Below are 14,358 nucleotides of genomic sequence, written 5' to 3'. Positions count from 1 at the left end.
ATATTCCATCCTTCTCTTGCTGATTGGAAAGGCCAGTAAAATCATACGAAACGGTCCCCTTTCACTCTTTTTTCTTTATTACAAAAAGTGCTTCAAAAATTCATGGGGAATGACTGGTTTATTATGATACAATGAATTTGAAACCCACAAATACTTTTGTCATAATACACATTTCCCCTGAACTGTTTGGAGTACTGGCATAAGTATGAACAGGCATGTTCATGTGTATGTAAGAAATTGCCTGTCGTCCCTAGGCACAATCCTAAACAGGACATTAGCTAATGAAACCTAGCACTGTTTTAACAAATAGTTTGTGGACTAAGTATGGTTTCTCCTAAGAAGGCAAGATTGTTCAATATAAAATGGCTCACTAAGTTAGTAGAGTTCTCTTTATATGTGCCTAAACTTGCAGAACCTGCTAAGACTGGATGCTTTCCTACCTATGTGCTAGGGATGCCCCTTCCCGCCAGCTCCACACCCCCCAAAGGTGTGCACACAGGTGCCAGGAGAACCATAGACTAGAGTCTCTGTACCAGTCCTCATTGCAATAACCTCAAACCTGAAACCACCCCAGCACCCATCAGCAATAGAATGGAGAAAGGGGCAGTGGTCCACTCACACGGGGAAGCACTCCCAACAATGAGGATGAGTATGGTACAAACACAAGCAGCCCCAAGGCTAATGTTGAGTGGGGGAAAGTCCACAAATATAATGTGTAGTTGAGTTTCTATCAGAAGAATATGTGTCTGTGTGTGCATTTGTGTGTGTGTATACACGTTATATGTGTATGTGTATGAGGTAAAACTAGTTCACATTTTTTAAAGATTTATTTTGTTTTTATTACAAAGTTAGATATACAGAAAGGAGGAGAGATACAGATAGAGAGGAAGAGCTTCTGTCCTTTGATTCACTCCCCAAGCAGCTGCAACAGCCGAAGCTGCAGTGATCCGAAGCCAGGAGCCAGGAGCCTCCTCTGGGTCTCCCACGCAGGTGCAGTGTCCCAAGGCGTTGGGGCATCATTGACTGCTTTTCCAAGCCACAAACAGGGAGCTGGACGGAAAGCAGGGCTACTAGACATGAACCGGCGCCCATATGGAATCCCAGCATGTGCAAGGCGAGGACTTTAGCTGCTAGGCTACCACACTGGGCCCTAATTCATATTTTTGATGTCTTGCCACCCTTTTTGGGTCATAGCGACTCTGCAAGGCTCAAGGGGCTGATTCCAGCAGGGTGCTCAGTTTATGACAAGGCACAGGGTTCTCAAGTGATCCCCCACAGGACATTTTGGTAAATGGACAATCTTGAGCAGAGTGCCAAGTGGAAAGTACTGCAGGTTTTATAGGCTGAAGCGAGTGAATGAATGGCCAGGCTTAAAGAAACTTGCCCAGTAAGGTGTTCGTGCTTCATTCCACACATTCCCTTCCCCTGTGGCACCCCAGGCCCTGCCTACCCTCTCCTCATCCTTGGCACCATTCATCCAGGCACTCCCCTTTGTTGTGGATGAAGACAATGGCTTCCCACCCCATCCTCTCCCCTGCCCCTGGTTCTCTTAGCAACTGTCTAGCTGTGAGGCACATGCCACCTTTTGCATTAAACAGGAGGAAGCGTAGACTTGATGTGGCCTGACCAAGGCTACAGAACCTGTTAGTTACAGACATGCTCAAATGTATCTCAGAGCCTCCACATTTAAACTGCCTTTGGGGCTTTTAAGTGGGACCCCTCCCCAGAAGCACCCTGCTGGGTCCAACACCTGCTGTGGATCTGAGGGTCCACTGCTCCTGTAAATGCTGTGCAAACACCTCCTCCGGTCCCAACCCTGGCAGTTGTTCCTCCCTGAGCCAGGACCATTTCCGGGAAGAGCCACAGAGCCTGTTGAACCAACACTGGGGCCTGATTCCTTCTGCAGGTCCTGCCGACGCCTGCTGCCATGAAGATCGCGGTGATTGGACAGAGCCTGTTTGGCCAGGAAGTTTACTGCCACCTGAGGAAGGATGGCCATGAGGTGGTGGGCGTATTCACTGTCCCTGACAAGGACGGGAAGGCTGACCCCCTGGGTGAGTGGGTGGTGCAGGTGCAGGCAAGGGGGGAGAGGGGCAGTGATGGGCACAGGGGCATGCGCAGACGTCTGCGGGTCTTGGCGGGAGGCCCAGCTGGGAGGCAGCTGCATGTGCTTTGCTCTGAAGCCTGCTTGGGGGCTTGCTGGCTGCTGGATTAAAACAGGTGGAGACCCCCAGGCACACCTGATGGTGGGCTTGGGTTTGTATCCTGGAGAAGCCTATCCTGGACCTTCTTGGAGCTTTAGAAGGGCCCCCAGGGCCACAGAGTGGTCACTGTTCCCGGTGGTTGGGGAGGGACTGTTAAAGTGGCCCCTAGTTCTAGAAGGAACACAGTTTGAGAGACAGTGGCCTAGGCTACTGCCCTTGAGCTGAGAACCTCAGCACAACAGCATGCGGGGACCTCAACCTGAATAAACAGACTTTTCAGGGACCACCCCCACCTCCACTCCAACTCCCCACCCCCACCAGCACTGGTCTTTCTCGGGCCTGATGGAAATGGACTTAGGGGCAGGACTTAAGCTTGGAAGGCCAAGAGGATTAGAAAAGGGGGCTTGTGGGAGTGGCCAGGCATGGGGGCATGGTTCGTATAGGAGCTGTTAGCCCTCCCATCCTCCACACAGCGGCCACAGTATAGCCTCTGCACTCAGCAGCCAACTCACGTCTCCATCTTGGACCTGGACACAGTGTGACACCTGTGGCATGCCTTGACCCCCTCACCCACTGTCCCACTGTCACCAGAGCTGATCCAGAAGCAGAGCACACCTAACAGGGGCTACTACTGGCCTTTGCCCTTGACCTCCACTGTCCTGTAGGTTCCTTCATGGGTCACAGTGGGACAGCTGTGCAAATACAGGACAGTCTGCTCATATCCCATCCTCCTCCTTCATACACCACTGGACAGCAGGAACAGTGGAGGGAGGCCAGAGGGTCAGCCAAGCAGGGCAGACATCACAGCAGCTGTGTTCCTGAGCCGTGGGTGTGCGCTGGGTATTGAAGAACAAAAGCCAAAAGGGCTGCTGAAGCATCATGAGGTCGTTACGTGGGAGGCAGCTGGAACTGTGGAGCCTGGGGAAGCTGGGAGGGCTGCAATTCAGGTTACAGGTGCAGGAGGAGGGAGTGGCCCTCTGGGATGGGATGTCCCCCGAAATGCATAGGTTGGTGTATGTGAAAGTGTGTGTTTATGCATGTGCACACCAGGTACATTCATTGTCTGCATGTGTGTGAGAACACATGTGCATGCACATATATGTGTATACATGCAGCCATGGGCACACTGTGTTGACACACATGCATGTTTGTGCACAGCGTGCATGACTGCATCCATGTGTATATGTGTGTGAACATGTATGTATGAAACATGAACACATGGAAGCTCATTCTACAGAGGGTGAGAAAACAGATTCAGCTGCTGCTCTGGGAAGGCACCACAGTGGCTGGGGCAGAAGTGAAGGCCTGGGGCTGCTCTGGGGACAGGAACCCCCAGGGAAAAGGTCAGACCCCCTGCTCCCCAACCCTGCTCCCTCCTACCTTCCAGTCTGTCTCTGCTCAGGGAACAGCAGGCAAAGCAGAGATGCAAGTTGCAGACCCTGGGGCACTGCTCGCTCACGCTCTCTCTCTCTCTCTCTCTCTCTCTCTCTCTCTCACACACACACACACACACACACACACACACACACCTGCAGAAGGGTGGAGTGACAGTCTCTGTGTGAGATGCGGGATGTGGCCAGGCCTCAGGGGACAGCCGTGGGTAAAAAATCCCATTCTGGGGCAAGGAGGGGCCAGGAAGGAGGAGGCCTTAGGGGTCTTGGTGGGCAGCAGAAGGCAGCATTCAGGCAGGGCAGGCCTGGGGGTTCCCCCTTCTTGTTCTGAGCCATCCTCAACATGGCTAGAGCAGGTGGGTAGGGCAGGGGCAGGGATGCAGAGAGGGGTCTGGGAGCTGCTTCCCTGGGGAGGTAGGGGTGGCAGGGGTGGCAGGGTGAAGGCGCATGGCCGAGAGGAGCCCGTTTCTCACCAGCTACCCTGCAGGCCTGGAGGCCGAGAAGGACGGAGTGCCCGTGTTCAAGTTCCCCCGATGGCGAGCGCGAGGACAGGCTCTGCCCGATGTGGTGGCCAAGTACCAGGCTCTGGGGGCCGAGCTCAACGTGCTACCCTTCTGCAGCCAGTTCATCCCCATGGAGGTCATCAATGCCCCCCGGCATGGCTCCATCATCTACCACCCGTCCTTGCTGCCCAGGCACCGCGGGGCCTCAGCCATCAACTGGTGAGAAGGGGTCTGGGCCCATGCCTCCTCTACCACCTACCTTGCTCCTGCAGCCACAGAGAGGCTGCTGTGCAGCTGCCTGCGCTGTGCTGCCAGCGTCCCCCATGAATAGGTTGGTGGAACAGCATCAGCAAGACTGAGGATGCCACTGCCCGGGGACAGGATCTGCACTCCCTGTTTCCACAATGCGCACCTGCTCCCGCCTGGCCGCAGCCTCAGAAGGCACTCAAGGCAGGGCTGGGGGCAGGAGGGCACCCCCCAGCCACTATTGCAAAAGTCCTGCTCTCACTTGCCATTCTCAACCACAGATGCCATAGAAAGGGACGGTTTCCAGAAAGGATCACTGGGCCACTCTAGTTGGAAATGACCAAAAGTGCTAAGACAGCAGTGAGCAGGTGATGTGTCAGATGGCGGCAGGTCAACGTCCGGGCCTAAAGAACAGAGTCAGGCTGGTCTGATTGGGAGTGTAACTTCCTGGTCCTTGGTGCATCACTTGGGTCCTGTGAGCCTCAGTTTCCCTGTCTGTGAAATGGGCATGCCGTACTCCTATGGCTGCTGTGAGGATGCAGACACAGGCCTTTGAGCTCACAGTTGATGCCTGGCTGGGGGCTGGCGACACCAGGCTTCTCCCTCTCCCTCACCTTCCTCTCCCTCCCCGCCCCCCTCGTCCTCGGGGAACCTGGCTCTCCACCTCAGCGCTTGGTTCTTGTGCTTCTCAGGACCCTGATTCACGGGGACAAGAAGGGGGGCTTTACCATTTTCTGGGCCGACGACGGTCTGGACACGGGGGACCTGCTGCTGCAGAAGGAGTGCGAGGTGCTCCCGGATGATACTGTGAGCACCCTGTACAACCGCTTCCTCTTCCCCGAAGGCGTCAAAGGCATGGTAAGGCCTGGGAACCGCCCATGCCCTGCCCGTCTCCTCTGCTCCCAGCAGGCCTCTCTGGCCTGGGCCTGCCACCCCTAGAGGCAGGTGCTTGCTCTGAGCTGGTCAGGACACTTGCCCAGGACTCTCCGGGGATGGCACGCACAGTGCATCAGGAGGTACTCTCACTCACAGCTCCAAGTCAGCTCCTCCAACAGGCAGACCAAAGATGAATCACATTTCGATCCAGAAACCTGAGCTATGTCCTAGGATTTTATTTCTCTGTATTGTTATGTAAAGTTTATTTTATTTGGAAGGCCAAGTTACACAGAGGGAGAAGAAAAGAGAAGGATGTTCTACGTACTGGTTCCTTCCCCAAATGGCTGCAGCATGTGCTACTGAACTGCCGCATCCAACCCGAGCCGCTCCCAGTCAGCTCTGCTAAGCAACAAAGTTTATTAAGGAGGCAGGTTAACAGACCAACTGGCTGGGGCCAGCTCTCTTTTCTTTCAGAGTGACCCCGAAGTGAGTTAGATGGGTTTTTATGGAAAGAGTGAGTTATATAGCCATGGGAACAAGGTGAGTTGGACAGCCACCGGAGGCTGCCCTGGGAACAATGGGTGGACAATGGGTGGGCTGGAGCAGCCACAGGAGGCAGACATGGGAACAATGACTGAATAAATCGTGCAATATTGATTCCTGGAACCCAGGGTTGCTGGCAGGGCATGTTAGCCTAGTGATCTGGCCCAAAAAAGCAGGAAACTGGCAAAGCATTTTGTGCAGACGCATCAAGTAAAGAGCAGGTTAGCAAACTTTTGCAGGCCTGAACCAAAGTGACTCAATTTTGTGACCGGATTTTCTAGAACTAGGTAGAAGTCAGGAGCCTGGAACTCCATCCAGGTCAGTCTCTCACATGGGTAGCAAGGACCCAAAGACCTCGATTACAAGTGGCATAGTTGGAACTTCCATTGACACCCACAAGGGGTGCCAGCATTGCAAACAGTGACTTAACATGCTGTGCTACCACACTGGCCCCCTTTCTCTTCACCCTTGGACTCTGCCTTCCTCTGTTTGGTTCATCCTCAAGTGGGCGGCTGTGAAACGGAGCAGAGGGAGTCACTGTTGGCCCAAAGCCTCAGGGGAGAGGAATTTTAGAATTTGTGAATGAAAGATCAGGGGAAAGCCAGGATGGGCTAAGTTGGGGTGGGGCGTGATGTTGTTGAGTGACTCTGATTGGCTGCTTCTCTCTGTAGCTACTGAGGAAGGAGTCAAGTAGTTTGAGGCAGATGACGGGGCTGCTAAAAGATGGGGGGCACTGATGCCGGGACAGTTGCACTTGGGACATCCACAGGCTGGGTGGAGGCCGGGTGCTCAGTGACCACATCTATACAGAGCAAGGGGTTCTCTGGCTGGGCAGGCAGACTTGCTGGTGAAGGCCAAAGGCAGTTATAGTACCAGAGGAAGTTTCTAGAAGAAGACATTTGCAGCCTGAACATGACATGCTTCCCCAAGGAGGAGCCTGCTCATGGAAGCAACATGTAGAGTAGAATCGCTAAGAATGAGACGGGGAGTGAGTGACCCCTTGGCCTGCAACTCACATCCCTAGCAGGGCTGTGATTCCAAGGAGGCAGCTGCTGCTCACACCTGTGTGGGTGTCTACAGTCAGCAAAAGGCTCTGTATTACAAATCCTGTTACTTGGTTGTATGAGCTACATGCTGAGTCGCCCATGGCCACACAGGTGTAGACAGGGTCCATCATCCATGAGCACCCTGCTAGGCAGGTGTGTCTCTGTCGCCTGTCCCTTCCCAGTCTGTGGCTCCCATCTCCCTACGAAGCAAGAAGGTGTTAGGCAGTGAAGTGACAACTCTAGCATGATGTAGGTCACCTCCATTATCTAGAATCGTGCTGTTGGTTACTGCTGGGCAGACCCCAGGTGGATCCTGCCAGCTCTGTTGGTTCCCACAGCACCTATTTCTCGGGTGTCACTGTGTACCAGGCTGGGCTGGACCCAGGGGTTGGGGTCATGGAGGGTCCCGGGGCTGCTGGGAATGCCCACCCACAGGGTCTCCCCAGGTGCAAGCTGTGAGGCTCATCGCTGAGGGCAAGGCCCCCCGCCTGCCCCAGCCCGCCGAAGGAGCCACCTATGAGGGGATTCAGAAGAAGGAAACGGCGCAGGTGAGTGCCAGTCCTCCCACCTCACCCTGAAGCCTGCCTGACTTCTGCCAGTCCCTGGCCAGGGACGTGTGAGCAGAGGGAGGAGGCACATGGTACAAGCAGGGCAGAGGACAAAGTCTTCCCCGAACGTCTTCCTCACTAAGGAGAAAGGGCAGGCAAAGTCCCCAGGGAGGGAGAAGCCAGGAACCTGGAACTCCATCTGGGTCTCCCACATGGAAGGCAGAAGTTCAAACACTCAGGCCCTCATTCTTTGCCCTCCCGGGCACCATGAGCAGGAAGCTGGCTGGATCGGAAGCAGAGTGGCTGGGATTTGAACCCAGCACCCATGTGGGATCCCAGCATCACAGGTTGCTTAACCTGTGGCACCAAGGGGCTGCCTTCCTCAAGCCACTCTCAAGGGTGCTGAGTCCACAGGAGCCTGGGGATCAGAGAATGCCCAGAACTTACCATGGTTCCAACACCAGGATTCATATCCCAGGGGCAGCTGGGTGGGGTTCCCAATGCACTCAGGCGGACCCAGTGTCCAGGGAAGAGTCAAGGAGGACAGGAAACAGGAAAAACTTGCTGAGGCCTCATTTTCTGCCTGCTCCCCCCAGATCAACTGGGAGCAGCCTGCGGAGGCCATTCACAACTGGATCCGTGGCAACGATAAGGTCCCAGGAGCCTGGACGGAGGCCTGCGGACAGGTGTGTTCCTAGAGGCCATAGCTCAGTCCTATAAACCCACTCATGTGTTCCCATGGTTGATAAATAGCCACTACCCTAACATACCCCTTGCCTGCACACATGCCCCGATCCCCAGGACCAAGAGATCTGCCCTCTGCCCAAGAAACAGGCCCCTGCAGCAACTCAGGGTGCAGCAGCCTTGGCTGTAATTTCTTCTGAGTCCCTGCCTCAGCTCTAACTTGGACCTGGCACCCCCAGGGCCCCACCTTGAACTTGTTTTTCTCGTATCTGTGCACCTGGATCTTGGGTCGTGGCCAGTGTGGAGGGTCCACTGGGCACATGAGACATGGAGGTGGCCCTGCCAGGCCACCATAACCCCCAGGTGCCCCCTGTAAGCAGGGTCTTATCTTAGGGGTCTCTCTGATTTGCTACCAGACAGTGGCTGTCCACAGCCCTTCCACCTCTTCCTGTTCTGTAGAGCCCTGCCAGGAAGCAGAGAAAGAGGGGGCCACAGACTTCATCAACCCTGCTGTGTCCTCTCCTTATAAAACCATTGGGAGTTGACCTCCAACCATGGAGCCTAGTCTAATCCAATCATTTCTCCCACAGCACTGCCTTCAGCTGCAGTAGCTGGGTTAAGCCTCCACCCTCATCTATCAGGCATTAGCCTTCCTCCATTAACTATTAACCATTAACTGGAAACTTTGAATTTAAATGCCTGCCCGGTGGCAAAACTGTGCCCCGTGTGTGCCAGGGCTTCTTCTCACTCCACATCCTCTGATCTGCCCCCTCTACAGAAGCTGACATTTTTCAACTCAACGCTGAACGTTCCAGGCTCCGTGCCGGAGGGAGAACCCCTGCCCATCCCAGGAGCCCGGCGGCCAGGGTTGGTCACCAAAGCGGGGCTCATCCTCTTTGGCAATGATGACAGAATGGTAAGGGCTCTGCTGTGGGTCCCTGGCTGCTCTGTGAGCTCGAGGCTGCCACCTTCCTGACTCTGGACGTGGGTCGCCAGAAAGACCTCAGGCTACTCCAGAAGGGCAGGCAAAAAGAGGGACAAAGGAGAACTAGCCCCTCCCAGGCTACCCCCTGACCACACAGGGCCAGCCCTGAGCCCGCCTCTCTCCTGGGAAGGCAGGTGCCTCTGTTTCCATGTCTGTGTACAAAGACAGACAGCATCATGCAGCTGGGCCGATGCCTGCCACGCTCTGATCAACTCTAGGAGGTCCTGCCAGTCAGAATCTCAGCATGTGTTTGTGGAACATCCTATGCCAGGCATTGGATTTTTATTTATTTACTTTATTGTCATGTATTTGAAAGGCAGAGAAAGAGAGAGAGACAGAGAGAGAGCTCACTTTTGTCTACTGGTTCACTCCTCAAATGCCCACAACATCAGGAGTTGGGCCATGCCAAAGCCATGCACCTAGAACTCCATCTGGGCCTCCCACTTGCATGGCAGGGATCCAGGTCCATGAGCCATCATCCATGACCTCCGGAGGTTGCATTAGCAGGAAGCTGGACTACAAGTGTAGTAGCTGGGATATACACAAGCACTCGGATACGGGATGCTGGTGTCCTAAGCGGTAACTCAACTTGGCATCCGCCTCACCAGGCACTGGTCTAAAACTATTTATATGCATTAAATGCAGTCTTCCTAGCAACCCTGTGAGCTGAGTATTAATATTTTACCTGTGCTGCAGAGGAAATATCATAGTGCAATGCTTTAAATTACTCGCCCAGGTCCCCTAAGCTCATTGCTGGCAGAGCTGGGCTGGAGACCTCTCATTTCTGACTCAGGGCCTCCTTTTGGCCACACCAGCCACTGTTAACACTCTGACTTCTCACCTAAGACATGTTGAATAGGAAAAGGGGAATGACGGGCAGGGCATCTCCCAGTACCCTATAGGGTTTCAACAGAAGCTATGGGTGTTGGGGTATCAGACATATTGGCACACACAGGCCAGACTGAGTGTGGAGTGGCTGTGTAAGGCACATTTGCTCATTCCTTGAGTCTGCCCTGCCATGCTGCCCACTGGGGCGACTGAGGCTGCCCCTGATGGACAATGGCTGGGTGTGTGAGGTGTTCATGATTGACAAATGCAAGAGTCTCCAACCCTTGGAGACAACCTTGGTGGAGACCCTCAGTTGGAGCATCATAAGAGCTTCCTGCTGGGTCCAGCTGGGTGCTAGCTTGCAGAAAGTTCCAGAACATCTTCAAAAAGGTGAAGGGGGAACATATAGCCTGTGCCAACCCCAGAGAGTCCCCCTTAGCTGATAGAGATATGATAAGCACTGAGTCCCCTAACCACACTTTCTTCTTTGATATTTTTGCTTTGCACCTAACAAAGCTGTTTGCTGAGCAGGCAGACCCCACACAACTCATGCTATTTACTCAGTTCGGTCAATCCAAGGTAGATAGACGTAAGGATATTCCAGACTCACACTGTGAGTCCTAAGGCCCTGTCCATAGAGCATGCTGGCATATTTTCCATGTCTCCCCCTCATCCGTATCCCAGACACACCTCTAACGGTGTCGTCCTCCACATGTTTCTGGAAACGATCAGGTGACTGGGCAATCAGCTTTCTTAATAGGTTTTCAAGAGAGTCGTGTTGGTTACTTTTTCCTGATGATCAGACCTGGTGTTGATAGTAGCAAAGTCATGGTGCTCGTGAGGAAGTGAGAACTTTGCTGGCATGAGGGGATAGCATGGAGCAGCCTGGGAGAACCTCAGCCCGTGGGATCCTCTGTGCCCCTAGAACAGCAGCCTCCTCGCTCTGACCCTCTCTCCTGGCTGACCCCTTGTGATGAGAAGACATGGGTTGGGGAGCACACCTGGGAACCATGACCCCTTTTCTCACCCTCCCCTGACAGCTGCTCGTGAAGAACATCCAGCTGGAAGATGGCAAGATGCTCCCAGCCTCCCACTTCTTCAAGGGGGCGGCCAGCAGTGCCCTGGAGCTGACGGAGGAAGAGCTGGCCATGGCCGAGGCCGTGCGGGTAAGGAGCAGCAATCACATGGGCAGGTGACGCACTGCGCCATTATTTTTATGTGAATCCTACTCCTGACCTGGGGCTTCCTGATGTCTGTGGGTCCCTCCTTTTTTGCACGTGGGGCCTTGAGGTAGGGACTCGTGGAGGGAGTCATTGTGGACAGTGAGCAAATGGGACAGAAGACAGGGCCATGGTCATGGTCCTAGGATGAGACCATGTGCACAGGTTCCATGCTCGTGTAGACCTGGGTCCAGTCCAGCTTTGCCCCCCAGATCCCTGGGGGAAATGAAGGTACTTCCTCCCCTGATACTCAATCTAAACTACCTCAAGACGGGTCAGTGGGCACATCCCAGAATTGGCCCCTGGCTATTCCGGCTTCCTCCACCGCTCTTCCTCCCTCTGGGCAATAGTGAGTGAATATTGAACCATCTGGGTCCATTGGACTCATCTTCAGCCATTCAATTCATTCAGTTGTGCATTTGACTACAGACACTCCTCAACCCAGGAGGGGGCAGTGGCCCAGTAAGCCCATCGTGGGTTAAAAACATCACAAATGCATTTAAGAAAACCAATCAGCAGACCGTCACAGTTAGCCGCACACACGCTGTCAAGGGTTGCTTGTTCACCTGGTGGTCGCTGGGCTGCCCTGGTAGCTGTGCCTACCGCTGCCAACCACTCTCTTTGGATGACTTCATCCTGCATGTCACCAGCTGGGGAGAGATCCACGCACACAAGGCCATGTGTGTTTCTATCGAATGGCTCTCCCCTTTGCGCTGCTATGCAATCAAGGTATCCTGAGTTGATGCCCTGAATGCCAAGACCCCCCTGTGCTTGCTTAAGTCATGTTGGCTGAGCTCCCACTCAATGCCAGGCACCAGGCCTGGAGCATGGAGTTTGCCTTCCTTCCTTGTGGGGGAAGAGAACTGACCTGTAGCTAAACAGATGCACAAGACAGTTTCGGGCAGTGCTGCAAAGCGTATAGCAAGGTCCTTCGAGGCCAAGTATCAAGTTCAGGAAGGGCAAGGATGACTTTGCTAAGGGAGACCTGAGTGGATAAGAAAGCCCAGAGAAGGAGACAGAGGAATAGCCTGTGCCGAGGGCCTGAGAAGCCTGGATTTAAGGTGTCGGCATGGCTGGGGTATGGGAAGCCGGAGCTGGAGCCCAAGGCAGAGTGTGTGCTGGAAGGAGTGGTCAGCGGTCAACAGGGCATGGCTGGCCACTGCAGCTGGAGAGACCTGCAGGGGCTGGATGTGGCCAGAGATAGTGCAGGGTTCTGTGTGCTAGCAACTGCCTCATTTGAAAATGGAACACGTTGACTTTGGGCTTTAAAAAAAAAAAGCAAGTCTCTTCATTTGTGGAAAAAAAAAAAAAAGCTGCTCCATCAACCCCCATCCTGAGGGTTTCCATCGAGTAGTGGCACTGGGGACTGGGATGGGGTGCCACCTGCTGCAAACCTAGGGCTGAGTCCAAAGACTCTGCCTTACAACAGCTGCAGCTGAGCCCTGGTCTGTCCTGAGGAGCCCCTGAGGTGCCCACTGGTGGGAAAGGTGCCACCTGTGAGTGGCTCAGTGCAGCTGCAGGTGGGTGCCAGACCCTCACTGTGTTTCAAGGAGTCTGAGGATCCTCATGAGAACAGTGGGCCCTCCGTAGGCCGGCTCCTCATCCACCAAGGCAATCAGCCATAGGCAGAAAACTCCCAAACAACACAGCTCCGTAGAGATTACTCAGTCATGTAGATTCTTACCCCTTCATTATCATTCCTGTGACACAGGGTGATCCTGTTCTCATGGCACCTGTGTTACAGATGTTAGAAGGCATCTGGAGCATGTGTGTGGGTTTCTTGCACAGCTTCAATAGAAGGGGCTTAAGGATCAATGCACCTGGGTGTCTATGGAAGGTTCTGGAACCCATTTCCTATGGGTTCCAGGCCTGGCTGGGAACTGCCCAGGAAATCCCTGTCTCTCCTCAGTCCACTGGACAGATCTGGTGGCTGGCCACTCAGCTCTTGCTGCCCGCTGCACGTTCCTCCACCAAGCCAGCTAGCTGGGCACTGCTGCCTGTCAGAGGCACCAGGACAGAGGGGCACAGAGCAGTGAGCACCCAACAAGGCCAATCCCAGGGTCCTGAGCCCATTGCTGGGCTAGGTGTTCCCTCCCATAAGTGTCCCCCCTCTACCCATCACTCATACTCCCACAACAGGAGGGCGTATGGAAGCCTGGGCTGGCATTCAGTGCCCGACTCTGTAAGCACAGCTGGGCCCCTGTCCCATGCACCCACGTCCATCCCTGCTGTTTCGAGTCCTCACAGAGTACTTGCTTCACAGAGCACCTGGCGGCGGATCCTTCCCAACGTGCCCGAGGTGGAGGACGCCACCGATTTCTTCAAGTCGGGAGCCGCATCAGTGGATGTTGTGAGGTCAGGCTGGGGCGGAGGGCCCATGCCAGGTGGCCAGCTGCAGAGCTGAACCCAGCAGAGGGCAGGGAACATGCCCAGGGAATCTGTGAGCAGAGAGGTCCTGTGGCTGCAGGCCTCAGTGGGCACAGCTGAATCCCTGCAGGAGCTGGGTCATCCGGGAAGGGCTATCCACCCACACGCTGGCCTCTCAATGCCAGGAGGGTCGAGAGCTGCCCAGCTGGTGCTACAGACCAAGCACCTGCCCGTGGCCACCCCGGCATAGCAGCTGAAAGATGCGGACTTCGGTGTGGCAGCTCAGGGCTCTGACGATGAGGGCTGGAAAGTGAGGCAGCCGTGACAGCCTGGGAAGCTGGGGTGCAGGGCCAATGCAGAAACAGGGTGGGTTGGGTGGGGAGCGGGGCTCAGGCTGGAGGAGGAAGAGGAGGACGGGGAAGGGAACCATGATTGTAACTGGTGTGCTGTGTGTGCAGCGAATGCATAGCTCATGAGTGGTTTTGAGTGGTGTGGCTTGTGCGTCCCTCACCTCAATCGACCCCAGGCAGCAGCTTCACCCCCAGAAGCCCACCCTGCTGGTTCCTCTCAGCCCCCCACCCCTACTGAGCTCTGTCACCATGGACTGGCTTGCCTGTCTGCCTTCGTAGGACCTACCCTGGCACCATTTTCAGGCAGGGCTCATCCTCATGCCTCTCTTCCCCCAGGGAGTGGAGGGATTTAGGGAAGGGCGAGACAGGAGAGGAACTGAGATCTATGCAGAATATTCTTGAACCAGACTCTGCTGGGTGGTTTCAACCAACACCATTGACCTAGCCCTTGGCTCTGCAGGACTGCAGTTTGTGCTTGGTTTGGCTGATTTGGCTGGCACCTGGGCTCCTCTGAGTGTCTGCTGTGCGCTGGCCTAGCATGTCCCCAACCATGACCAGAAAGTGCCT

The 14,358-nt window shown here is 54.7% G+C and overlaps 1 protein-coding gene across 1 annotated transcript in view; it reads left to right on the top strand.

The window, feature by feature from the left end:
- The first annotated feature begins 1,898 nt into the window (after positions 1 to 1,898).
- ALDH1L1 (aldehyde dehydrogenase 1 family member L1) overlaps positions 1,899 to 14,358 on the top strand; it is a 32,216-nt gene continuing 19,756 nt past the window's right edge. The window contains exons 1-8 of the mRNA XM_058678844.1: positions 1,899 to 2,054; positions 4,083 to 4,317; positions 5,037 to 5,202; positions 7,256 to 7,357; positions 7,954 to 8,043; positions 8,820 to 8,957; positions 10,895 to 11,020; positions 13,338 to 13,429. Coding sequence (XP_058534827.1) covers positions 1,928 to 2,054; positions 4,083 to 4,317; positions 5,037 to 5,202; positions 7,256 to 7,357; positions 7,954 to 8,043; positions 8,820 to 8,957; positions 10,895 to 11,020; positions 13,338 to 13,429 — 1,076 coding nt within the window. The 5' untranslated portion in view covers positions 1,899 to 1,927. The remainder of the gene's footprint in view (positions 2,055 to 4,082; positions 4,318 to 5,036; positions 5,203 to 7,255; positions 7,358 to 7,953; positions 8,044 to 8,819; positions 8,958 to 10,894; positions 11,021 to 13,337; positions 13,430 to 14,358) is intronic.

The sequence above is a fragment of the Ochotona princeps genome, chromosome 21 (genome assembly GCF_030435755.1).
Source record: "Ochotona princeps isolate mOchPri1 chromosome 21, mOchPri1.hap1, whole genome shotgun sequence".
In the NCBI taxonomy this organism is placed as follows: domain Eukaryota; kingdom Metazoa; phylum Chordata; class Mammalia; order Lagomorpha; family Ochotonidae; genus Ochotona; species Ochotona princeps.
The sequence above is the reverse complement of the archived record's forward strand: the minus strand, read 5'-3'. Positions and strand labels throughout refer to the sequence as shown.